This window comes from Danaus plexippus, chromosome 10 (genome assembly GCF_018135715.1).
Source record: "Danaus plexippus chromosome 10, MEX_DaPlex, whole genome shotgun sequence".
In the NCBI taxonomy this organism is placed as follows: Eukaryota; Metazoa; Arthropoda; class Insecta; order Lepidoptera; family Nymphalidae; genus Danaus; species Danaus plexippus.
This window is the reverse complement of record NC_083543.1, coordinates 3,405,811-3,431,451: the sequence shown is the minus strand read 5'-3', so window position 1 is coordinate 3,431,451 and position 25,641 is coordinate 3,405,811. Positions and strand designations below refer to the sequence as shown.

At 30.5% G+C, this 25,641-nt stretch overlaps 6 protein-coding genes across 7 annotated transcripts; 3 read left to right on the top strand and 3 right to left on the bottom strand.

The window, feature by feature from the left end:
* Nucleotides 1-27: 27 nt before the first annotated feature.
* On the bottom strand, nucleotides 28-8,668 carry LOC116766648 (mitotic checkpoint serine/threonine-protein kinase BUB1 beta-like). Its single transcript, XM_032656577.2, has 15 exons — nucleotides 8,604-8,668; nucleotides 8,269-8,403; nucleotides 7,770-7,974; nucleotides 7,412-7,608; nucleotides 6,887-7,136; nucleotides 6,073-6,241; nucleotides 5,509-5,648; nucleotides 4,816-5,347; nucleotides 4,544-4,743; nucleotides 3,914-4,206; nucleotides 1,850-3,839; nucleotides 1,507-1,754; nucleotides 1,103-1,199; nucleotides 717-886; nucleotides 28-574 (listed from the first exon to the last, which is right to left on the bottom strand). The coding sequence occupies exons 2-15, from the start codon at nucleotides 8,394-8,396 to the stop codon at nucleotides 400-402; spliced, it is 4,794 nt and encodes a 1,597-aa protein (XP_032512468.2). The 5' UTR covers nucleotides 8,397-8,403; nucleotides 8,604-8,668; the 3' UTR covers nucleotides 28-399.
* A 581-nt stretch (nucleotides 8,669-9,249) lies between these two features.
* On the top strand, nucleotides 9,250-12,924 carry LOC116766686 (zinc finger protein 830). Its single transcript, XM_032656721.2, has 4 exons — nucleotides 9,250-9,850; nucleotides 10,177-10,280; nucleotides 12,459-12,628; nucleotides 12,734-12,924. The coding sequence occupies exons 1-4, from the start codon at nucleotides 9,391-9,393 to the stop codon at nucleotides 12,879-12,881; spliced, it is 882 nt and encodes a 293-aa protein (XP_032512612.1). The 5' UTR covers nucleotides 9,250-9,390; the 3' UTR covers nucleotides 12,882-12,924.
* On the bottom strand, nucleotides 10,760-12,355 carry LOC116766685 (ATP-dependent (S)-NAD(P)H-hydrate dehydratase). 2 transcript variants are annotated; one of them, XM_032656720.2, is made up of 3 exons: nucleotides 11,974-12,355; nucleotides 11,721-11,874; nucleotides 10,760-11,609 (listed from the first exon to the last, which is right to left on the bottom strand). In XM_032656720.2, exons 2-3 carry the CDS (start codon nucleotides 11,868-11,870, stop codon nucleotides 10,866-10,868), a joined length of 894 nt encoding a protein of 297 aa, XP_032512611.1. In that variant the 5' UTR covers nucleotides 11,871-11,874; nucleotides 11,974-12,355; the 3' UTR covers nucleotides 10,760-10,865. The 2 variants fall into 2 exon arrangements, with proteins under 2 accessions (XP_032512611.1, XP_032512610.1); XM_032656719.2 differs by having other exon boundaries at nucleotides 11,721-12,352.
* Nucleotides 12,925-13,342: 418 nt separating the features above from the next.
* On the top strand, nucleotides 13,343-16,293 carry LOC116766684 (26S proteasome non-ATPase regulatory subunit 5). Its single transcript, XM_032656718.2, has 7 exons — nucleotides 13,343-13,709; nucleotides 13,780-13,924; nucleotides 14,278-14,499; nucleotides 14,580-14,832; nucleotides 14,912-15,100; nucleotides 15,170-15,493; nucleotides 16,032-16,293. Exons 1-7 carry the CDS (start codon nucleotides 13,525-13,527, stop codon nucleotides 16,223-16,225), a joined length of 1,512 nt encoding a protein of 503 aa, XP_032512609.2. The 5' UTR covers nucleotides 13,343-13,524; the 3' UTR covers nucleotides 16,226-16,293.
* LOC116766687 (dnaJ homolog subfamily C member 9) lies at nucleotides 16,236-18,921 on the bottom strand. The gene is made up of 5 exons (XM_032656722.2): nucleotides 18,737-18,921; nucleotides 18,191-18,463; nucleotides 17,986-18,113; nucleotides 17,773-17,914; nucleotides 16,236-16,463 (listed from the first exon to the last, which is right to left on the bottom strand). The coding sequence occupies exons 1-5, from the start codon at nucleotides 18,825-18,827 to the stop codon at nucleotides 16,294-16,296; spliced, it is 804 nt and encodes a 267-aa protein (XP_032512613.2). The 5' UTR covers nucleotides 18,828-18,921; the 3' UTR covers nucleotides 16,236-16,293.
* A 1,145-nt stretch (nucleotides 18,922-20,066) lies between these two features.
* On the top strand, nucleotides 20,067-21,039 carry LOC116766877 (uncharacterized). The gene has a single exon (XM_032657012.2). It carries the CDS (start codon nucleotides 20,177-20,179, stop codon nucleotides 20,933-20,935), a length of 759 nt encoding a protein of 252 aa, XP_032512903.2. The 5' UTR covers nucleotides 20,067-20,176; the 3' UTR covers nucleotides 20,936-21,039.
* The last annotated feature ends 4,602 nt before the right edge of the window (nucleotides 21,040-25,641 follow it).

The window sequence follows — 25,641 nt, the reverse complement described above, 5'->3', positions numbered from 1 at the left end:
GATTAGATATTAAATAAAAGATTCATATAACCAGGTTATTATTTATTTTTAATACAGTTGAACAAAAAAAAATAATGTAGTGCAAGTTTTATATGTTGTACAAAAATAAATGAAACCTAAGTGAAGTTTCAACATTAAGAGCTAACAAGATATTCTAAGCCAAGTTTCATATTTACTAACAAAAAGCTAAATTACATATCACATTTTTAATCAAACTCAACAAGATAACCTTAAAATGTAGAATCTGATATTTAAAGTTTTTTTTTTTCGCAATGTTTCAACCTGATAAATGACTACTCAAATTCATCCAACTTAAATATAATTATTATTAATACAAACATGTTTTTTTTTTTACAGTCACAATAACATCTAAATGCAATAAATATAAGTGTATCGAGTTTACCTAGATTTAAGCACATTAGCAAAGTTACGGAGCTGTGAACCGAGACAGTCAATTTGATTTAGTACGTTGTCAACATCGTTCTTCAGTTCCATTAGATCCGGTATATTGTTACAATCAGGCACATTTAGAAGAGTCGTAAATATTTTATCCCAAAGGCTATTCTTCATATACCTGGAGAGAAACTCAAATTAATATATTAAAATGACCAAATTTGGTATTTTTTATATATATATATATATAACTTATTCACAGAGTATTTCACAGATAAAATAAATTGAGTATTGGCCATATTCTTTATACATTTTTATCATACCTTGGTAATTTCTTATCTATATTCCATTGTCCTAATCGATTAGCTACTTTCATGTAGCTACCCATCAAAATGACGTGTATTGTACCAGCGAGACAATATAAATCAGTCTGATAGGTCCAAGGCTTCCCTTCTCTCATTTCAGTGCAAGTAAATCCCTCGGTAGCGATTAACTGAAATCATATTAGAAATTTGTTGCATTGAAGAGACAGCATAATCATTAATTACCTAAATTTATATTTCAAATTTAAACTAAAAATAAACAAAGATTCAAAACTTATGTCATTAAAATTATATTTTTTGATCCCTAAAAATATATTATTATAAATTGAATTTGTAGCAAACTATGTTATAAGTTGTCATACAATTTCGAACAGAATGTAACTTACTTCTCTGAATGTAGTTCCTTCTGGGAACAGTGACATGTCTATAGCACATCCTAAATCAATTAACTGTAAGGAAGGAGTCCTCCATTCTTGAGTAGGACTGAAATAAATATCATTTATTAGACATATTTAGGTTCCCTGGATATCAGAACCTAATTAAAGAAAATAATACATGTCTTCAGTTAAGCGCACATTAATTCAAAGCTATTGAATATATTACATACATATTAAATTAGTATTTTTTATTTCTTAAGAAAATTTTCTCTTATCGAAAAAGACATAAATGCAATGTCATCTTAAGATTTTTATAACCACTACTTCAATAGTATACCAAATTGTACATCAAACAATGTAGACCGAGCCACGGGTATCAGCTATCGCACTATATTATATCATATAATACTTACATCTTCATTAATAGGAAGTTGTCAGGTTTAATATCGGCGTGAATTATTTGCGCCTTATGGAGATAATGTACTATAGACAGCATTTCTGATGTTAACAAAATAACTATGAGTTCATTGATGCACTTTGACGTAGCAATCCTAACTTTGTTGGCTACGTCCAACAAGGACCCATAACGTGAGTATTCTGATACGAACAAACTGGCGTTTTCGCCAAGGAAAGCTGTCGATATTTCCATGTAACCAGGTAGCTGTGACAAAGAAATATTAATTAATATTTATAAAAAGTCATGTCATAACTAAAATTTAAGAAAGCGTTAAATAATGGTTATATAATATTGTTTACCATGAAGGGATCTTTTATCCTAGCCTTTATTTCCTGACAAATGTAGAATTCCCATGGACGACTTGGTTTCTGATATTTCACTGCAACAGACTTATTGCTGTGGAAATCTAGACACAGAAACACAGCACCATAGTTTCCTTTGCCCAGTTGTTTTTCTATGGAATATTTACTATTGCCGACGGATATGACCGTTGCTGTTTGCAATTTAGGTATAGATCTGACTTCGTTGTATCCCTCGGCGTGCGTCTTGTTGGGAAATTTTACATATTCCAATAACGATGTTAACATCTTCTTGTTGAATGGATCGATGACCTTGGGGAAGTCTATATCAGCGGGTCGTGGAATATCACTGGTTTCAATCATAGAGATCGAATGCGAAGATTTGAAGGCGCCACACTCCATAGAGTTTTCACTGTCAATATCCATACCGTAGCCGTCGGACTGGAAATCGGATTGTCGCGAATACACTGATGATATCCTACTGTCCTTACTGACCGAGTCCCTGCTATCTTCCGATTGAATCTCGACTCTATCTCTGTGCTCGAAATCTAACTGCCTCTTTGAAATGTCCTTTTGTTTATCGATAGTGAGAATTTTGGCAGATTGTATCGGTGTAGCTGTTTGGGCAGTCATACCATCTTTGCTGTCAGTGTCCGAAAGACCTGACGAAGGAGGAATCTGGGCCTGCTCAGGACTCGACACGTATAAGTTTTTATGCATTTTCTGAGATATACTTGGGCTATTCGTAAATTTCGGTGTATTCGCATTGTCCTTGGGTTCGTTTCTATTAGATATGAAGTTCAAGAATTGATTAGAAAATCCTACCTCTGGTGATTTCTGTCCGATTTTAACGTTAGGCTGGTCGTATCTTACGTTTCTTAATACTGAATTGTTTGGACTTTTATGTGAAGATGAATTTTTGGACTGCGGGTTATTAATAAGAGTTGTGTTTTCAACATCTCGTTCGTGTTTCCCCAACGAATCAACCATTTCTTGCCGTCCCTGTGTTTCTTGATAACCTTGAACCATGTTTGCGTCATGCATTGATGTATTGCGGAGGTTACTGTTCTGGGAAGCTTGAGGGCTTTGATATATTTGGAATTGTTGGTTGTTTGACATTCCGTAAGAAGCTTGGTTCTCAATTTGTTTGGGCACTTGCCTGTATGGACTTTGTACTGTATTGAAATTCGGATTATTAGAATTTTGACCACTACTCGAATACATGTTAGGATTATTATATTGACTTTGGATATGGTGATAGTTTTGTTGATTGTACGAATTTTGTGTCTGCGGCTGACTGGATCTTTGGTAATAAACAGAGTTTTGAAACTGAGTCTGATGTGGAGGACTTTGAAAGACTTGGTGTTGTTGGTTTACGTAAACATGGCGGTCCGTTTGATTACTGTAGTGGAAATCCTGTCGTCCGGTGAAACCTTGTTGGGGACTCATCATTACATTTCCAGGATTATTCACCGGCGACTGATGGTACGCCATTTGATTAGAATAAGTTGGACTTTGGAATCCAGTTGGTACTTGATTCATTTCGTGGGAATTTTGCATGCTTGGATGCTGAGGACTTTGATAGGAACTCGGGTTAGGACTCCCGTAACCCTGTTGCTGTTGATTCATCATATGATTGTTGGGAAAGTTTTGTTGATAGTTATAGTTCTGCTGATAATGTATCGAGCGTTGTGGCGAATAACCACTGAAGTTTGGCGGCATAGGTTTTTGGTATTGGTGATCGTGAGAATGATAAGGCACTGAGGTGGACGGTGTAACTGCCATCTTATTCTCCGCTTCCCTCTTCTGTGGGTACGCTCGAGCGAATTGACCATTCGGCAGTCTAGCTTGAGCTGATAATGAATTCCTTTTTGATGTTGTACTCGGATGATTAGGGTCATTGTGGTTATTGTAAACGGAGTCAAAGTTGGTAGTGTAGCCTGTAAAATTAGTCCTTATTGACTGGCCCGATGAACTAGAACCAGATTTGCTGAAATTTGAAAATGCTTCCTGAATTTGACTGAACAGAACTAACAATAAGTTTATTTTCGTATAATCACCTACCTATTGTATTCCCTTGTAGCTTCCATAATAACAGATAATCCGCCACCTTGATTGTCATTAGTTGCGTGTTGGTCGTTTGTTTGTCTAGAACAATCGTCTCTCTTAGTACTAATTTGATCAGGCTGTTCAATGACACTTTCGTCAATGCTAAATTTCGGTACAGCGAATTTACTGGACTGATCAATATTTGATGGTTTCTTAAATTGGGACATGTTTGGAGTACTAGCGTTTTTAATGTTGAAATTAAACACCTGGGTGCAAGATGGCTCTTCAGAAAACATAGTCTTATTTACCTGTAACGGAGACAAGATATAGTGAAATTGCTCTAAAATTAAATAAGTTCTATTTAAATTTCTTACTATCATTATATTCTGAATAATAGCATGATATAAGAAATGGATCAATGGTTTCAAGTCTTCATTGTACAATACAGTTAAATGATGAAAATTTAATTTTCAAGACCTTTTATGCTTTATGTATTTAAGTTTCTTCAAATTACTTTTTAACCATAAGAAAGAGAAAGAAAAAAAGATTATCTAATTTAGTAATGTAAATGACTTAATTTCTTTTTAAATTACCAACAAATGCTCTGCATAAGCATTTGTTTACTTTAAAAACTTTAACTCTTACGTTTGGTGCTTGCGAGGTAACGTTTGGCTGAATAGCGTTAAATTTATTAGCATTTTCTTTATCCTCTGGCATATTTCTGGCATCCTGAATATCAAAATTTTTCTTCACATTAATCGCCATAGTCATAGATCTGTCTTCGTGTATATCAAATTTGGGAACGTCAAATTGTTGAACAACCGGCTGAACTATAGATGGCTCCGCTATAAATTTAAAAGTAAACGTTGATACAGGGTGTTATTTTAAATAAAATACTCGTATTTATTGCCATTTACCATTGTCATTAAATATGTTACGCAACTCCCAGCGAGCCTCCTTTGTGTTAACAGTCACTGAATCACCCAAAAGGTTCCCCATTAAGCTTCTATTGAATTCTTCCATTAAATTATTTTTGCCAAAATTACCAACGTTCTCGTTGTTGAAGTGATTAGCAACTTGATTTTCCTTGTCGCTTAATGAACTCGATGGGATTTCATTTTCGTCGTTTTTCTTAGCGGCAAGCTCGCTCACTTCTTTCGAGTCTAAATTACACAATACTTTAGGCTCTCCCGGTGAATGCATATTTGTTACTTTGGTGACATTTTGTAGTGTTGGCATTGTTAGTGGCATTAATTGTCCCATATGATCTTGTTCAGAGTCCAAAGCACAATTGGCTAAGGTTTCTAATGCACTGCACTGTGCTAACGTTTCGTTTATATTCTTATAGGTTTCCTGTACTTGCACATTTTCTGTTTTAACGGCTTTTTGTACATTATATTTTCTAGCTCTTATTTCTTCTAAACTGTATTCTTTATCGTTAAAATATACCTGAATATAAAATAAGATACTTTAACACTATTTTCAGAAAAAAAAAAATTATATAGGAAATAAAATCTTACACATGTTTCAAAATAAATAAAAGACCTTTCAGAGATTCTGTTTTTTTTTTTTTGAAAAATATACGATACCCACGTTTTAATAATTCTTACCTGGGCTTTATTATAACAGGGAATTTTCGTTGGATCGGCTGGATCAGGTACACACAGTGGCACATTAAATGTTAAGTCATCTAAGCAATAAGGCATATGCTTGGAAGAAAGTTTTAAATCATCGTCCATATCTTCATATGCTGAAAGAGAGGCTTAGAATTAAAATTATATAGAAACTTATTATAGGTTTATTCTGTATGAATAAGACAACCTCTGGATAAACATTGAAATAGGTAAATTTGTATCGGAAATGACACATGATAATAAAAAATATTTACTGACAATATATATAGAACAAGTGTAAGTAAAAAAGGTATCAGCAAATAAAAATAAAAAAAAAGTATATGAGAGCTGAGACTTTCGCTAGTAGTCATGTAAATTAAACTTTGAACATGATCACAGTTACTGCAAAGTAACCGAAACGCCGGGAGTATGCATTTTTGAAAATAATAAAATAACGCGTAGTAATCCACAAATATTAGTTTCTTTAAGCATATAGTTATGTGAATTATAAATAATTATTTTCTTCATAAACAATGAGAGCACCCCTAAAACAACACTTACGAGTAAAAGGCAAAGGTTGGTGCGGTACGACATTGGTGTGAACCATCTTCGTTTTGGGGTTGGTCCATATCCCAACCTCCTTTTCATTTTCCACATTGCAGGCCTGGACCAGTGATGCCGGGCCGGGATCTTCAGCTGTCACAACTCCTCTCGATGTTGACGGAGCATCCTGTTTTACATTAATAGAATTAATTATAAACATTTTTAACACCCGCTGCACAAAGAGCGACGCTATAATTTTGACATCGATGAATGAGTGTTCGTGCATCAGACTATCAAATTGGTGCTCTTAAACGAACCGAGCAATTTCGATGCGACATCATTTCATTTGAAAGACATTTCCTTTATTGTTTCTTTACTATATTTGCTTAATATTGGTCCAGCAGATTAAGAGTACCCACTCTTTTCCAAAATAATATAAGACAATTTTGCCCTATGACTACTCAGTTGAGTGCCTCATGCAAGCCAATATATTTATTAAATCACAATTAATGCACAGATTTTTTTTTCATATACACTGTATATTATAATTCTTATAATCTTTGTAAGATTGATTCTTTTGACTATCCACATGCGTTACTGTACAAGTAACTTTCTTTTAAACTAAACCATTGACACTTTTGCCAAACTCAAATAATGATTTTTAAATTAAAAACGGAAAAAAGGTTGAGGTTCATATAGTTTTCATTCAATCACTAATCAAATTATCTCATTAACTGCACCTATCACCTTATTAATAATATAAATCAGTACTAAACAGTTAAATACAGCATTTGTTTAAATTAAGTTAAGGTTTACATTAAATCTTTCTTACCTCATACACATTAACCATTACATTAGAGTTGGGTAATCTGTTATCAACGGCCTGTTGTCTTACAACACCTGGTAGACTGCTCTTAACACTGTCACCGACTCTTTGTACTGGGACATTAGCAATGTTTCTCCTCTTGAATGATTTAAGCGATGTCAGAGCCATTCTGGTTTCGGCAAGCGCTGAAGCCGCCTTACGTTTAGTTGGTGAATCATCATGTAACATACGCTGGGCAAAAAATAACTGGAAGTTCCTGTGAATGATATTTATATTGAATAAAATTAACTTATTATTTGTATGATAAAAAATTGTATGACATTATCTAAGTTTATGAAAATATACATGCTGTATAGACATTTTATTAAATATTGGACACAACTACAAGGCTATATATGTCATCAAAAACTTCCATGTACAACTCAAACTGTTTCGAATGATCATTGGCAAGGACTAAGTGATCACACCATTGGTCAGCCTAAGAAATCATCACAAATATATTATTAAATAATCATATATTTATTAACTTACATATGAGCCTGTTCCAATTCATCCAATGGCTGAGCCTTAGCTTGCAGACCTAACATGTACACTTGGTTTGCTTTCTTATAATCTCCAGACTCCTCGCAATAACAGGCCCAGGCTCGGTAAAACTCTGAACACTCAACACCAATGCCAGTGTTATATAACCTTTGATATATCTCAAGAGGATTGGAGAGACAGTCCACCTTAAATATATGTATCATTATGCCATTACACAAACACTTGTTTATTCATATTGGCAATTATAATAAAAGACTAATATTAGTACATAACACATATTATATATTTAAAATTGTATATAACAAGCAAATAAATAATATTTATTATTAGGTTTAGGTTAACTTACATATTTGATCCATAATTTAACAAGACGCCTATCTTGGAAGTACCTCTCATCTTTTTCAAACAACTGTAGGCAGTCTTTGATAAGCTTATCAATATTCCCTTCGTGGCCATGCTTAGGAAAAGATTGTTCCACCCATTGGATGTAATTAAACCATGGCTCCAAGGGATCAGGGCCTTGGTACTGTCTTATAGCTTCTTCATGCTCGCTGAAAGTAATATCAATATATTACTTGTGTTACTGTAAACTATTATAATGTCCAATACATTGAATTAGATTGACAATAGAATACACAAATTGTTCTATATTCTCTTAGACTTAAAAAAAATGTATAACATATAAATAATAATGTCAATTTTTATAATTAACTGGACTAGAGTGATGAGGGACCAATTGAGTTAACATTTTTTTCAGAAACAAACAAACAATGATTTAAACCAATAAATCAACAAATTCAATAACCCTTCTTATATCTATGCAATGCTAGCTAAAGGAAACTTACTCTTTTTGCAATAGTAGTTGTCTTTGAACATCACTGTCTGACTGAGCTTGCAAAGCAGTGCCCAGCTGCATAAGGTTTCTGCCACCTCTTAGAGGTTGGATATTTTCCTTACTAACATCTATATCCATTTTAGCACTACAATTAAACCTTAATATCAGAACATTAAACTTAAACACAAAATATTTTACACGAACTAGGTGATTTCAAGACCTAGATTTACTTAAACAATATTTTATTAAGAAAAACCTTAGACACTAAAACAATACATTAAATTATTTTTTCAAAACATTTCACAATCGGGTCATTCTAGAATACATTATAAGTTTAAGATTCACCGATTATATAGCTATAAAATTCATGTCTGTTACAACTGAAGCACAAATCCTGAATTCACTCACCATCAAAATGACAAAATTATGTAGACGAATGATGTCTATGGTTCAATTCAAATTTATAATGGACATGGCCGTTATGTATCGTATTTAGGGAAGTATATCTTCAAATTAATACCGAATAATATTATTAATGATAAGTTTCGTACTAATTCTTCTTTGGTTAAAAAGATGAATTACTGAATTATTTTAAATAGTTATATAATATTATTTTCAATGAATATAAAGTTATTCGTGATTTTAAAGCAACATAAATTTTTCAGCAATTACACCTTGAAAATATTCAATCAATTAGCAAAACTTTTTAAATTTTGCAAAAGAAATTATAAAAAAGCTACAATTTAACCAGAAGTTTTAGTATTAGTCGGACATACAAAATTTTAATAACTTTATAAATATTTAAAATATATTACTTATTTCAATTAAAAATAAATAGTGACTTGTGCAAATTAATTATAAAGGAATAAATATTAATTTAGATTAATAACCATCTAAGCCTGCCAAAATACAAGAAATACAGGGCATAACTTGATTAATACTAAGGTGAACTGTGAATTGTCAACTGTCAATAATGCCTAATATGCAGACAAAATATGTCAGTGTCAATTACAAGAAATAAAAATATGATTTACCTATAATCGTTGTTACTTTAATATATTGAGCAAATTTCAACCTAAGTTATAGTTTTTAGCATATACGTATATACTTATAAAAATACATAGTAGCTACGATGGCTCTTCGATTGCAAATTGAAAAGAAAAAAGCTCAGGAAGAAATGCGACGTCTGATGGCTGAAAGAAAGAATAAAATCAAAAAACCAACCCAAATAAATAATCCCCTTGCAAAGTACAATAATACCGGGCAACTTATGTGCGTTTTATGTAGTTCAATAGTACGTTCAGAAAATGTTTGGCAAGTGCATTTAAATAGTAAACAACATAGAGAAAATATTGAGAAGGCCAAGAAATTGAAAGAGCTCACCAATAACTTTACCGATGATAAAATTAAAAAAAGACAAAGTTCTTGTGCAATAGAACAACCACCTGAGAAGAAAATAAAGAGTATTCTTAAAAATGCCCCTGAAAAAATTAATGCTTTTAGTCAGAAACCCAATAATGATGCACCAATTATATTTTCCCACCATGATGAAGAAATTAAGAGGAAAGCAATCAATCCAATGTCAGTCGATGGTAAGTACCTTTTTATTTAAAACTTTTAAAAAACTAAATTAGACTCTTTGAGTTTAAATTAATTTTAGTATACTTGTAATATTGTTGTTTACTATAGAGTTAATATACCACCTATGTTTATAGGTGGATTGTATTTTGCAGTATATTTTATAAAATTTTGGATATTTACTATATTATCGTGTTTTAAATGTATTATAATTATTGTACATAAGTATACAATGTGACATACTTGTTCACTAGAAAGGTCATTTGTTATAAAAATAATAATAACTGTAGTATTTTATTAATATTATTTGAATAATATTACATGTAACTTTTATTATTAGAAGCACCACCAGGAGAAAAAAGTGATGAGCAGGGGAAGCCTGAATTAACAGCTGCTATGCCAATACCTGAGGGTTTCTTTGATGACCCCATATTAGATGCAAAGGTGAATGATTTATATTAATAAAAAACCCAATGTCTAATCAATATTAGTAGGTTTCCATTTTTTGTGTCTATGAAGTCTGTTACAGTTTAAAAACAAATTTCTAGGTTTTTGTTCTTCTAAGTGCAATTTTTGAACTTTCTTTATCTGTGGCTCTTTTCTTATATTTTATATTTTGGATGAACACCTATAGGAGATGTGAAGAAATGAAATTTTGAAAGGAGCAATTCAATACATTAACTGCTAGGAATTTGCTCCTATAAAATAAAGTATTTACTTGCAACTGCAACCTCTGTGCTAAAATTTAAAAGCATTAATTCAGTATACTGAATTATGTATGTTTAAATAAATAAAAAAGAACAGATTTACAGCAACCAAATTTATGTTAATATGGTATGACCGAATGGAATTAATTATAAATTCAAATAAAATAGGACACAATTCTTTTATTATATTCATATTATAGAATGAGAAAAAACACATTTGTGTTAGAAACATTTATTAGATGTAAAATGTTATTACCTACACTTAATAACAAGTTATAATATGAATTGTTTAATATCGCACCTTGTGTTATATCTATTTGTGTCAGTTCTCATAGAGTTCCTGAAATGATTCGTGTATGTATTCAATCATATCCACAGCCAACATGCTCCTCCCTTTAGCTTTAAATGCCTTTTCATTACACAATCTCACGAGTTTAGCAGCAGCGAAACATGATAATGAGGACAATAATAACATTTTATCGACATTGACACCTATCTCAATTTTATTTGATGAATTAATTGCCCAATGTAGAAATGTTGCTATGGATCCCGAAAGAATGTCACCTTGTCCACCGCATCTTCTCCCAGAACCCCCCGTATTGATCTTCCACTGTAGATTAGAATGGTAGCAAAGCAACTCATCCGTTTGGCCTTTCCTTAATATTGTTACATTTTTTCCCAATTCCGCCAAACCGGCCGAAGTACTCAATTTGTTGTAAAGCCTTTCAAATTCAATTTTATTTGGTGTTAATATCACTGGTGAAGAGAAATTCTCCAATAGCTCAGGTTTTTCTGTTATTAAAAATAGTCCATCTGCATCAATAATGAGTGGTATTTGTTTAACGCCGATTAATTTAATGAGTTGAGATACTACAGTAAATGTGTCAATTTCCCGACCCAAACCTGGCCCAATAACCAAAACATGGAGTCTTTCAAGCCATGGCGTAATCTTGTCAATTGCATTTGGTTGATCCAGTAAGGGATGAACAATTAACTCTGGGCTATATGATTTTATAACTGAAGCTGCTGGTGTTGAACAAAAGATATGTAATAAGTCGGCTCCAACCTATGGATTTATTATTCAATGTGTGAATACATGTCCATACAAAAACTAATATCACTTATGCCTCTTATTTTCCTCTTAGAAATAATATTCATATTCAGGTATATGACTCACCTTTAAAGCACTTATTCCAGCGAAATATGGGGCTCCTGTATATTCCAATGATCCCCCTACAATACCAATTCTACCAGCCTGTCCTTTATGAAGAGTTCCATCTAAAGGCGGCAAAATTCTCTTTACTAATTTCGGTAAAGTCCATTCCATTGTGCTATATGGTCGAAATGTAAAATATTTTCTTATATTAGGTGCCCTTAGTGTCACAATTACTGACATTTGCGCTTTTATCGCGGTAACGCCATTCACTTACGTTAGTTATTCATTCAATACATATTCATGTACTTATCGTTACAAATATTGTAGTAAATACATAATATTTTTTATTCGATTTTTTGGTACCGAAACGATTCGCAATAATATTTATATAAGGGCAGCAATGTATAAATAATTTTTTTTTTTAAATAAAAACCAAGATGATTAAATATGTAATATTTAGTTATATGTTCTGCAGCCTACTGTTCTGTTCATTTAATTTAAATGTTTTTTGTTATACCCTTTTCAGAGAAGAAAAAGTTATTACTGTCGACTAGCTATTAAGTAACAAATCAAGATTTACTAAAAAAGTTGAAAAACAAGTTTTCTAACTGCTAAATACGGCGTAATTCTTAACTCGACTATTTAGTTCTTTATTTATATTATTAGACTTTGACGTGTTTTTGACATTTGTAGTGTAAAACAGCTAGAGGAATGCAAAATATATTCTGTGGTTCCATTTTTATATAATATAATCTACAGGCCCGCAAAATTGAATATAAAGATCCAGTGGAAGAAGAATGGGAGAAGTTTCAAAAAGAAATTAAAGAAGAAACTACAACCTCTGCGGAAATAATAGCTGGTGAACAAGAAGAAGCAACCGCCGAACGGCAGATAGATGAAATAGATGAACAAATTCGTAATTGGTCCAGGTAATATTTTTATTAGTGTCATACACATATATCTGTTATATATTATAAAAAATGTACCCGTAAACATTAGTTTTTGTAATATTTTTTGTTCTTTTATCTCTGCAGGGTGTTGGACCTGGAATTAAAAAAAGAAGAAACGAAAAAGAAGATTCAAGATATTGAAATGTTAGACGATAATGGTGAAAACGAATCTGATAATGAAACTGATATAGATGAATTTTTGGATTGGCGAGCGAAGAAATCATATGTTTAACGTTTTTATAATTTTCTATTACACATATGTAAATACCTAACAAGTTGTTTGTTTTTCGAGATTAAATTCAATCACAATTATTTTTCGTGCATGATTATCGAATATTTTATAAAAGCCATAATGATAAAATGATTATTGAGCAGGATCTAAAATTTAACATAAACAGTTTTTGTTTAGAAAAATATATCCCTTATGATTTAATTTACAAAAACATCAAGACATAGTTCGTTTTGTCAGAATTTTTGCTTTTCTAAGAGCCGAGCATTATATTTTATTTTCATATTTTCCATTTCATCAACAATCGCAAATTTAAACTTAATTATTACTTCAAAATATAAGTTCCATGAGCGCTGCAAATTTTTTTAGTACAAATCCAGTCTTAGAGTGTAACAAGGGATATTCAAAATTCAATATTCTTTAATTATATGGCAACTCGTATAGTTTTAAGTGTCAAAATCAAAAATAAATAGTAATCAATAGTCTTGCCGGGTCTGACAAAATCACGAATAATAATACGTTTATTATAAAATGAAAAACCATTAATATAATAAAATTAAACACTACGTACTTGGTTAGTCGTGAAATTAAAGTATATTTCGACACTGGTAGTATTTTAAATAGACAACATATTTATAAAACTGCAATGTCGAATCGAGACCTGGACGAGTTAAGAAATTGCTTTAATAGACTAAAAATAAAGGAAAACGTTCCGACGGCACTAAATGAGATAAAAAGTATTTTAGCTTACAAACCAGCTGCCGAAGCTGCCCCAACCATCAGGAACATTGGGATTTCCAAAATCCTATATTGCATCAACACCAGTACCAAGTAAGAAAATAATTTATATATTTATTTATATCAAAATCAATTTTAAATTGGTCAATTCTCTCTATTTTAGAAGTGAAGCTGAACTTGCTTGTGATGTCTTAAAGATATGTTTTGATAAATTTGAACCTGGAGAAGCTATTAGGTGTTATATCAGTCACTTCATGTATTTATTGCGGCATGAAAGGGACTGTGTCCGAAGATTGGCGGTGGATGAGGTATTTTTTGTTTTTATTATCACTTCAATTATTCATAGAATCTTAGTCTACTAGCTATCTAAAAGAAAAAGATGATTTGTAATTGTCTAGGTGTAAATAAATAAATTATTTTTTTCTTATTGCTTTCAAATGACTATTAATATTCTACTATGTTTTAGGTTATTGCTTTTTAGCATTAATTTTATTTTATTTTACAATTTCTTTTAAATATTAACAGTTCTATTGATTTGGTTATACATATGTTTAATAGTTAACTTTCCAAGATTGCTTTTTGCTACTTGCTGTGTTTACTTTGTTGCCAAAAAAATACTATTAGCTTATAAATATTTTTGTATAATATCATTAATTTTCAGGTCTATAAGGCTATAACATCAAATGTCAATGTGCTTCCGTTGCCACAATACATAGATGTATATGTGGCAGTCGCTCAAATGATCTGTGATGTTGATATTGGCATAGCCAATAAAGCAGTTTTGATAACGAGCAATTTGCCTACGGAAGCTTATCCAAAAGTTTTGGAAGAAATGAAAATTGCTCTAGATTGCAACAATAGTGCCAAATGTAATGCTTATGAGGTAAAGATTTTCAAATATAAACATATATTTTTATTTTCCTAACTGACACAGTATATGAAATATATTTTTCAATTTATTAGGTGGTTATGAACATATCCTCAAAGTCATATGATCTATTCCAATTGTGTGCTCAAGAAAGATATATAGATTTTATGGTAAATGAGCTCAACTCGGATGATATCTTATATCAGCTGAATATTCTCGAACTTTTGTCACAATTAGCTGTAAAATCTCATGGAATAAACTATCTTGTTAAACAAGGGATGCTACAAAAAATCGCTGATCAAGTCAAAGAGTTGCATAGCAATCCATTCGGATCACTTTTAACTCCAGGTAAGATTTAAACATTTAGTATAAATTTCTTTCTTTAAACTTGTTAAGATGAATTCTAAACATATTTTAATTATAACAGGTTACATGAAATTTTTTGGTTACATTGCTTACAATTATCCAAAAGAAATTTTTGGAAAATATCCTATCCTATTGGAAACACTCTTTGAAGCTTTGGATTCTAATGATTCCAATCTTTTGCCTGTTGCTATTGACACGCTGGGTTTCATTGGAACCACGAATGAAGGGAAGATGTGTTTAGCTACATTAGGTATTGCCATTAAATAAAACTTTGATGTGTTATACAAATCGAAATTATATTGTAATCATATATTTTCAGGTAGCAAATATACCCAGAATATTGAGAGATTGGGTAGCATTATAAGAAATAGCCCCTCTGAATTACGGATTCGAGCCCTACGTTGTATGGGAAATCTAATAAGCGTGGATAAAGATCCAAATTCAAAAGTTGAATCTGTTGATCAGAGAATAACTTTGATGACGCGCGAATGGTTCAGGATTTTGAGTAAGCAGCCGTCATCTATGGAAGTTTTATATGGCATTTGTAAGAATCCATTCCCCGATATAAAGTTGGCTGGATTGATTTTACTTGATGCTGCTTGTCAACACCAGTGGGGTGAGGAGTCGGTGGCGAGGGTAGCAGGTGAATATTTTTTTCCTATTTTATGAGGCAAACACGCAGATATCTATTACTAAATCGCAACAATGAAAGGCCTTCAGGTGCAATGTCTCTTTGCTGAATTTATATTTAGAAATCTGATTCAGATACAGCGAAACAAGCTTTTAATTTGTATCTTTCCCATTAGTTTGCATCGTAGTACAATGAGAGTATATCGTTTTTCATTCGTAACTCTACACACATGAAAGTATAAATTAATAAGTTGTATAAAGTGTGCCAATGTATACTCTGTTAAGTTGCACTATTTTATGTCAAGTACAAACATGTCTAAATGAGATTATGTTCTTGAATAAACAATTAAGAAAAATTTAATTAGGATAATTTAATAAATTCACTCAATAAACATGAGAGGATTTAAAAGCGGGACTCTTTGCTTTTCTTATATTTATCATATTCACATAATTTAAGTGTTATTAATACACATATGTTATCATAGCCTTTATTTGACTGTAATTTTGTAAAACTTTGTAATTTATAATTTAATTGTGATGTCATTTATCAGGTTTTATCGAGTATTTATTGGATCGGACAACAGATTTTAACAAGGAATGCAATGAAGCTAAATATGATATAATAAAGAGGTTAGCTTCATCTACAGCTTTCGATGAAGCCATTATCATTCGGCTCCAAAAATATGTGGAACTTGGACCGTTCCACTCTGAAACTACTTTAGAAGTTGCTATGGATGGCGAATAAAATATAATGCTTAACTATTTAAAAATGTATTAAATTTCAATAAAATAACCATTTCAATTACACACGAATCACTTCTTTCTTTTATTTTTAACTCCCGCTTCAGATTTGCTGCCAGCTTTTCGTTTTGTTGCTTTTGATTTCCCGCCATATTTAGCGGCTAAGTTGTCTATCAATGAATTCATTTGTTTTTTTCTATCATTCTGCCTTTTTTGTATCATGACTTCTAAACTGTCACCACCTGCAATAATTCGTTCTAAGTTTTATTTAAGCTGAATGGGTTCAATGTATTGTCATTATCTGTTGTGTGTGTAATTTTTCAGGGACTTTTTCATTATTTTTTTTTTAATTAAAGGCATGATTTTAAATGTGACAATATATCTGTTAAGATTAATCGATTCATTTTGAAAGTGTATATAATAATTGAAGCGTCAGTTTTTTTTTTCTTTTACGCTAAAATAAATAAAATATTCTCAGCATGGTTCATGCACGGTAATATTTCTAATAAAAATCGAGGATATCTTTTGCTTATAATGAAGATTTACTATTAAAAGACAACTGAAACTTAGAAAAATATGTCCAAAACAGTTTTCATAGGAAGATTATCTATTGTTCACAGATCTTTAACATATGTATATCTATTTATTTTCCAGAAAAAAAAAAAAAAAATTGTGTTATTTTAAATAAAGAAGTGAAGTATAATTATTAGGGGAAATTTCTAAACGTAACAAATCATATAAAGTAACGTGACGTCTTTCAAGTCTTAAAGTATTTAGACTAAACTTTTATTTTTCATTATTTCAATAGTTGAGTCTAAGACGGTGGGAAGTCAAAGTTTACTCAAATTTTTATATTCTTTCCAAAAGTTAAAAATAACCATGATAAGAATTACCACTATTATTATTTATCCTATTTAATTGGAAACTAATTATCAGTGAAAATATTAAACAATAAGTAGTAGACATAATCATCAAGTATAAAAGTTATATGTTAATTCCATATTACTAACTTTCCTTTCCAAAACAACAGAAGTTTTGAATTTTTTTTTTTCATTATTATAAATAAAAGTAGTAAAATGAAGTTTAAGCATTTTTTCAACTCGTCCTAATTTAACACAAGTTATAAATAAATAATCATTAAAGAAATGTACTGATTTCAGAAAAAAAATCTTGTTTGATATCCATTTATGTGTGATGTGATGTGTTTTTCTGTTAATTAAAATTTCTGCCCCATTCTCGATTGTCGTTGATACACCACCTACTTACTTGAGATATAAAATAAATTATTAAGGACTAAATAAATTAATACGAAATCATAAAAAATCATGCAGCATCCGGTTGTCTCACAATGAATATTTGTATAATATATATGTATAAAAAAAAAGTTGACTTTAAAATTACCAATTAGAAACTGCCCCTTATAAATTAAAGTTAATGAGACTTTTCCAGAACCTCTTACTTTATTAATTACCTTGTGTTATGAAAGATTTTTAAAATGACAGTCTCAATTAATGACTTATTTTGCTTCAAAGTACAATACAAATTCCAAACCTGCATTTAGCCCCAATGATTCTTTTAGTTCTTCAGCTTCTTGAGCTTCCCTGTTTTCTTTGGCATGACGTTTTTGCTTTTTTCTAGCCGGTTCATGGGTAAATATCTTGTAAGAGGGAATCTCACCTTGTTCAATCATTTCCTAAATATTGATAAGTTATAAAATTTTATATATCATATATAAGTAGCTTTATAGGATTGCTCTAAACTGACCATTAGAATGCCACATATTCTGGGTTCATGTTCTGAACGAGCAAACTGTACTTGATCCACAATATAATCCATATCACCCTTCCCAGCTAAATATGCAGTTTTTAAATCCTTCCTTTCCTCTTCTGAACCTAAAAATGCATTTAAATATGTGATAAAATTCTTAACTCTATATAGGATAATTTCACTGTTGCTAAGTAGTATTTACCGATGTATTCTTTTTCATAAGCTTTAATATCTTCTTCTGTAATCTTTTTGAACATGTTTCTCCAGTACACAGTCCAATCCTTAGCATTAAGATCATCATAATCTTCTTCATCAACACTTTTAGTTTGATCATATAGATCTCTTTTTTCTTTATTACTTAATATGGCATGAACATTACTAAGGACTTTAAATTTTTCTGTAGCCTCTAACTTTTCCTCATCCTTTACTCGATCAGGATGAACTTTAAGTGATAATTTGTGGTAGGCTTTCTTAACTATAAAAGTAAATAATTGATACATATATAAAATGAAATACAAATTTGAGAACAAGATTTTTATAGTTGCATCTATATAATAAATTTAAATCAATATGGTCCCATTCCACAAATTGTATATTTGATTATATATAACTATATAGTTATATTGTTTTATTACTAAATTGTGATAGTCGCAGTTCACTTGTGAATATGAATCATTTTTTAGACGGGTTAGATAAATTGTAGAGTTTAAGTCGCAATAAAAATTATTTCATTCGCATTTTAGAATACCTTCTTTATCCGAAGACTTTTCTGATATTTGTAAAACCTCGTACAGATTATTTGTATTAAAATATTTCTCACACAATTCTAAAAGACCCATGATTAATGTTATATAGGTTTCAACTATGTATTATTCTGTCAAAAATGAGCGCCAAACTTCACATAACGAACACAGTACGACTTAACTGGCTGACTTTTAACTGTCATAGACCATAGTGACAAACAGTGCTGCGATTTGATTGGATACAAAGAGTTCCTGATTTTTAATGCAAGTTTGCTTTGCATTCCTGTTAAATCGATTTCGATGTTCGCTGGTATCACTTTTCTAATTGTTTAAACCACATTTTTTATACCATAAATATATTATAATGTAAAAATTTAATGTTCTAAAGAATATTTCACAATGTATGAAACAACAGTAGACGACAGTTGTTCAAAAGGTGCTTTTCTTGTATTCTGCCTATTTTACTGTTTAAAACCATGTTTATCTGTGTGAGGAAACACCCAAAAGAAGATTTTGTCAATAATTAATTGATTAGTTTTTTTGTCAGATACCAAATGATCGTTTAACCTGGTTGTGGGTTTTTACGAAGAAGGAATAAGGATATGTGGTTCTGTAGTCTGTTTTTTCAGTCCGTTCGTACAAGAAGACTGAAAGTTTCAGAATATACGTATTTGATAAGAGTAAGGATCCCATTTTTTAGAAACGTAATAATAAAAATATTATACTAAAAAAGCTAGTAATAAATATTAGTGTGGAAAGTCAATTCCCTTACTAGAATGATTTTAAGATTATTCTGTATAAATGTTTCAACTACAAATTCTTTTCCCTAAATTTCTTAATTTTCTGGTGATTTTTTCAAAGATTGTTTTGAGCTTTATAAGAACATTTCTGTTTTTTATGTTAATTATAATTCTGTATTTTATTACTTAAGGCATTGAAAAGGGTGTGTCACGTTAAAATTTACCTGATTATTTCATAATTGTGAAATAGGTTTCATATGTTCCTGATGTAATGTTGCTGTACATTGAAGAGGCCAGTTAACTACTCTCCCTTTTAAAGAATTTCTATCACTTTATTATTGCTGAAATCGATTAGGATATACTTGATCTGCTTCTGTTCTGTTCTTATTTTATTTAAATTACCAATATTTATACCCATTATTTAAAAAATCAATGCCTACCTTTTATAGATTACTTAATCAATTAATATCAAGATCAAGCAGAAAATATAAGTAACTTGGATCGTGGGCAAAAAAAATCAAATTTAAATACAAAAAGAATATGCATTTAATACTGGCAATTGGTGTGAGGTAGGTTAATTATATGAAATATTTGAAATTTGAATTGACGTTTAGGCAATATCGAAAAGTATACAATTTGTTATCATATGATATTTAATAAATTATTAATAAACTTTAATAGACATATTACTAATAAAAATAGGGTATGGATGTATGTAGAGATACATCTGTTGATGATGAAAAAGATTTGCAAGTGAAAAAAATTGGGGATGATTCCAATAATAATGAGGAAATAAATAAATTAGAACAATGTAAACAAGACTCGAGAGTTATAGAAGAAAACGATATTAAGTTGAAAGATAGAATCACTCAGTGCAAAAACATAATAGCATCTCTTAAACTAGAGCTTAACGAGGAAAAAAATAAAATAGAAAAAGAAGCAAAAGCTGCAAAATCAAGTCAAATATCAGACGCTGCTACACATTCGTATACCTACAGCGACGGTAATACATCTAATAAAAGCGATTTATTAGCTACTAATCTGTTTTCAGTTTGTGTAGATAGCAAATTTAATTGCGACGAATCTTTAATCGAATATGAAAAACAACTACAGAGGTATCAAAACACTCTTAATATGGCACAGATTGAAAAAAAGAATGCCATAAGAAAACAAATGTTAGCTAAGGCTTATAAATTGAAACTTTTGGAAGTTGAAAATCAATGTAATATTGAATTATTACGAATCAAACAAAGTCTGCAATGTCTAGAACCTCTTCAAATGATTGCTGATAAATGGAAGAATAGTAATGATGACGTTTACGATTTGGACAACTATGAATTGATACCCAGGTATCCTGAATTAAATGAGACTTTGGGAAGCGATATTTTGTCTAATTCAGACCTAACGGAAAATAAGATGGCCGTTGCTACAGACGTCAACGATAAATTACGTGACTCTAATTAAAAATTCCGGCACTTTGAAATTTTTATGAACGATTTTTGATAAAGTTGTATAATATTGAAATGAACTTTTAAAAATTAAACGCTTTTATATTCTCTAGAACAGAAAAAAAATTGTTTTCTTTAGAAATAGGTGGTCTTAGTTTGGATCAGAAATGTATCAATCTATATAGTTTGCGAGTTTACGCTTTATTTTTAAATGAATCCTTTAACACCAAAATTTATATATATATTAATACTTACTGAAATTTTTAAGTAACTTATTATCAGTGACTATAATTTTATTATTACCAAAATAATAGCCAGTAAATAATGTTATCCGACGGAGACTGTTCAAAACATTTTAATTTTCTTAAAAATGTCGATATTCTACTAAAATCTTCAAATAATGGCCTTCATCCGTGCAAAAGTACGAAGTAAATTCGTAGGGTAAGTTTAATTCGCTGATATTTTTTGTGAAATTGTAGTTTTAATTTTGTGCGTACCTTTTTGTTAAGAAAGAACCTTATCCCCCTTCTTTTTAAAAAGTCTTCTCATGTTTTAATAATTCAATTAAATCAAAATGAAGAAATGTATTTATTAACAAAACAAAACATTATATAAGCGTATCGAGACACATTAAATTAAAACTCGAACGAAATTCGACGGTAAAAAAGTGCGAAAATCAGATTTCAATATATCAAAAAGCCAAAGCGGACCTCCATAGTGGACCACACACATCGAGGCACGCGCTTCGAATGCTGCCGACTTTTTACTCTTGCCGCCCGAGCGCCGTCGGGTGTCTTCGGTATTTATCGGCAGCCGATCGGAAGGTTGGACGCATACACTATACATCCAACGAGTCCAGTTAGAAACTTGGCTTTAACATTAATGAGATTCCAATTTGTCAATTAGAGGGCAAAGTATGAAGTGAACAGGTTTGACTTCTTTATATTTCGTATTCCATACAGAAATGAATGTTTTGTAATATTCGTACATGTATTTATGTCATTCGTAAATGACACGTAAATAAAATGAACTAAAAAAATAATCTAAAAAATTATTTGTTAAAGAGGCTGCAATATATATATTTGTTTGTGTTGAACATAATTTTTGTTTATTCGAACAAACCTCATTCTTTCTTGCAAAAATTTAAGTTCACATTTTATAGTTGGCAACAGATATATACAAAAATTGATACAGTTTACAAGTACACCGCTCACTATTTCGATTTTTTGTGTGTAGGTAATCAACATAATGTTTAAAAGAGCATGTAATTATGATTATATATATTGCAAACTTACATGTTAAGATATCGGATAGTAATTGAGCTAACTATTACTATCCATTAATATTATTGGTATCATAAGTTTAGGTTCATGCGTCAATCCGTGTAGATGGATGGCATCTGTACAAAGTGTGTAAGAAGTGAAGAGTTTTATGCTTAAATAAACAGTTTAAAACACTACAAAGCGAGGTTATATGCTCAGCACTCTACTCCATTAGCCTCCGCTGACACCTCGCCGGTCCTTTGTCGAAAATATTGTTTGCTTTAAAGCACACTGGAGGTGCCGACGCGACACACGTTCACTGCTTCGTACAGTTTGCATTGGCTGCCTTTAAGCCGCTTGACGAAATACAAGTGTTATTAGAAACGATCTGTCGTTTGAGGTGTAAACCTGAATTATGTTATCTTTGATTTGTTTATTTTAATGGAACATTTAAAAATAAAATTATATACGAATTGAACAGATTGCTCATACGACAAAAATGTTCATACCTCCGAGCTACGTTAAGAAAACGATATTCAGTTTGGTTTAGGGTCGGGTTTTGAATGGATATTTATCTTATCTGTGATTTAGCAACAGCATTGTGCGATGAGCGCAAACACGTAGCATTCACACGCTTTTGTTTAGTCTCACCTATATTCGGCCCGCTTGAGGTATGACTACTTCCGAGTATTATGGATAAGGAAGTGTTAAATCTTTATCTTGAGGTAAAAGTCATTACTCACACATCCGCTTTACAAAACACGTGCAAGACTCAACCTGCATTAACAGATTTTTTATTAAATTGACCAATTTATGAAGAAAGGTAGGTTTTCATTAGAAAGCTTTACTAGTCCTAATTATAGAGTTGTATCTTTTATGAAAAATATATATGTAAAAATTTGATTACATTCAGCCGAAGACCTATAAGATAAATCGTTAAAGTTAAGAACTATATAAAATAGGGAAATCTATGGTGACTCAAATGTAATTTATGATTTTATGTTCCTGTCAATTCACGTGTTCAAGAAATATTGAATGATAATCTGAGACGCTATGACATTGGCAAAATATTCCACGATTCTAGTGCGAAAGAAACCATAGCATTAAAAATCTGAGACACTAAGTAATAGTGACGTAATAAATTAAACTGACTTATGAATTTCAAAACATGACGGATATGTGTAGGAAATAAAGAATAATATTATTAGAAATGAGAAAAAATTATGTTTTAAATGTAGTTTTTGGTGCTGACGCGAGCAGCGTCATGTTATTTGACTTACGATCCGATTATGCGTCTTTTGTGTAAACCTCATCGCAATGCTTACAAATCGTCCTAAACGGACAAACTATGTTATGTAAATGTGCATATAAATTACTCCGTAAACAATTTCTCTTTTAGGTCAAAGCTGAAAGGGAAGCTCTAGTCGTTTTGTCGTCGCAATTATATTAAAAAATGGGATTATTGACCTTTTAATACAGAATTATTTCAGTCATGGCAGAAGTTGCGTATCGTTTGAGTGGATTGCATTTTTTATATCAAAACATAAAAACAATAAAATTGCTATAACTTAGCATTGTTTGTGACGGGTTTTGTTCACTTAATTCATATCACGATTACATTGCATTGCAGCAGAAAAACTAACAATTCAGTTTTCTTTCATCACAATGATATAAAATTATGACCGGTTCTTTTAAATGGTTTGACGTTTTCGTTTCACATTATTTAGGTCACGTGACTAATGATACGATAAATATTTATTAATATATGTAAATAATGTGTTGATGATTATATATAGTTTATTTTACGTCTTTGCTTGTATTCGAATAACCGCAGTTTTGCACAATATCATATATACAATGAATCGTTAGTGGTTTTCTGTTTCAATGCCAAATAATTTTGTTATAAAATAGTTTTGTTATTTAATATACATATAGATTTAATAACGGAATATATAGAATAAAGTTAAAATGAAAAAAGGAGTGCGCAATATATATATTTTTCAATCCTAAACAACTGTAATATACATGCAAATGTTTAGTTTTTCCGTATTAAGTGTTAATATTAGTTTATATATTAAGAAAAACTTGGTATATAGTGAATTTTATTATTGGCATATATCTTTAATTAATCTAGTTTATGAAGTTAACAATGTAGGATGTATATTATTGAGAAAAGTACCAAAGAAACGTGATTTGATTTTTATTGATTTTGATGGAAAGTACCTACACAGTAAGTAGTAACTTTACGATTCGCTATATTTCTGGGATTGTTAAGATAATGGAATCTATTTGCTTTATACTTTAATGATATCAGACAGTCATCAAACCAAGTATTATTATTAAATATGTATAAAGTTTCTAAATAAATTTCTTAGTCATTTTTAAATTTTCAAATACGTTCAGTTTATAAATATTTGTAATATGTACTAAGCGTTTTAATTATATATTAATTAAAAAAGATTTATTCGAAAATAAGGATTACATTGTTTTTTTTTTTTAATTTAATTGTCAGTGTAAAAAATATATTATACGCATATTTTTCTTCATGAAAATTTCTCAAGTACCCGTCCCGTAAGAAGGGTCCTCAAAGTTTCAAGGACTTTGTATTTTTAAGTATTCAATTATAGAAATACGTTTATGTCCTAAGGATAGTAATTAAAGAGGATATTAAATTATAAGATGATTATTTAACGAAAAATTCACTTGACAAATTCAAGATAATAGTAAAATGTTTCTAAATTTACGTTTTATTATCACTTTCACGAGGTTAAATAATAATTGTAAGTTAAAAAATTTAAATTATATTCCACACATGTCTGATTTTTACATATAGGTATACTTAATAGAATAACCTTTTTCAGGTTCAAAAAAATATATGGATGACTTTTGTGTTCCATAGAAATTTCAGTGGAATTTAGATATACGGAAACTAATCCATCAACATTTATAGCAGAAAAAAATATGTTTTATTTTTTCAATTATTAGGATATTCCTTTAAAAATATATTTATTTAAATTTCACAACACGGTGAGTAAGAGTAATTAATTCTTCTTAAGTAATGTGATTCATAATGATTCCGCAAGTCTAATCTAAAAGCGTAATATGTACCAATTTTGACAATAGCTTGTTATTTTTAGATTAGGAACAATAAAAGTTAAGCCATAATAGGTTCTGCCTAATCTAAATATTAAGTCTGACCTTTATAATATAAATTGATTTTTGATTTATGTTCTTGAATGTTAACAAAAAATAAATTAATGGTTTCATTCAATTGCATATAAGAACCGGATAACAATGTAAAGAAAAAAATATATATATTATATTATATAGTAGAATAAATATAAATTAGTTAACGTTATTGATAATATTTTGATAATATTGAAGAAACCGTGAAAGGCAAAGGCGGGCTAACATGCGGTCACCACCATTGCCGGCGGGTTGTCGTGTCAAGGGATGCAGA

What these genes read in the sequence shown, in the direction of transcription:
- LOC116766686 (XM_032656721.2), top strand. Translation starts at nt 9,391, where the DNA reads ATGGCTCTTCGATTGCAAATTGAAAAGAAAAAAGCTCAGGAAGAAATG. An exon ending in ACCCCATATTAGATGCAAAG is followed by an intron (nt 10,281 to 12,458) that starts GTGAATGATTTA and finishes TATAATCTACAG; the next exon opens with GCCCGCAAAATTGAATATAA. An exon ending in CAAATTCGTAATTGGTCCAG is followed by an intron (nt 12,629 to 12,733) that starts GTAATATTTTTA and finishes TTATCTCTGCAG; the next exon opens with GGTGTTGGACCTGGAATTAA.
- LOC116766685 (XM_032656719.2), bottom strand. Translation starts at nt 11,939, where the DNA reads ATGTCAGTAATTGTGACACTAAGGGCACCTAATATAAGAAAATATTTT. An exon ending in CTGGAATAAGTGCTTTAAAG is followed by an intron (nt 11,610 to 11,720) that starts GTGAGTCATATA and finishes ATAAATCCATAG; the next exon opens with GTTGGAGCCGACTTATTACA.
- LOC116766687 (XM_032656722.2), bottom strand. Translation starts at nt 18,827, where the DNA reads ATGGGTCTTTTAGAATTGTGTGAGAAATATTTTAATACAAATAATCTG. An exon ending in AAAGTCTTCGGATAAAGAAG is followed by an intron (nt 18,464 to 18,736) that starts GTATTCTAAAAT and finishes TTACTTTTATAG; the next exon opens with TTAAGAAAGCCTACCACAAA. An exon ending in TTATGAAAAAGAATACATCG is followed by an intron (nt 18,114 to 18,190) that starts GTAAATACTACT and finishes ATGCATTTTTAG; the next exon opens with GTTCAGAAGAGGAAAGGAAG.
- LOC116766648 (XM_032656577.2), bottom strand. Translation starts at nt 8,396, where the DNA reads ATGGATATAGATGTTAGTAAGGAAAATATCCAACCTCTAAGAGGTGGC. An exon ending in TTAAATTATGGATCAAATAT is followed by an intron (nt 7,609 to 7,769) that starts GTAAGTTAACCT and finishes CATATATTTAAG; the next exon opens with GTGGACTGTCTCTCCAATCC. An exon ending in GCTACAAGGGAATACAATAG is followed by an intron (nt 3,840 to 3,913) that starts GTAGGTGATTAT and finishes TTCAAATTTCAG; the next exon opens with CAAATCTGGTTCTAGTTCAT.
- LOC116766877 (XM_032657012.2), top strand. Translation starts at nt 20,177, where the DNA reads ATGGATGTATGTAGAGATACATCTGTTGATGATGAAAAAGATTTGCAA.
- LOC116766684 (XM_032656718.2), top strand. Translation starts at nt 13,525, where the DNA reads ATGTCGAATCGAGACCTGGACGAGTTAAGAAATTGCTTTAATAGACTA. An exon ending in CGGATCACTTTTAACTCCAG is followed by an intron (nt 14,833 to 14,911) that starts GTAAGATTTAAA and finishes TAATTATAACAG; the next exon opens with GTTACATGAAATTTTTTGGT. An exon ending in GTCGGTGGCGAGGGTAGCAG is followed by an intron (nt 15,494 to 16,031) that starts GTGAATATTTTT and finishes GTCATTTATCAG; the next exon opens with GTTTTATCGAGTATTTATTG.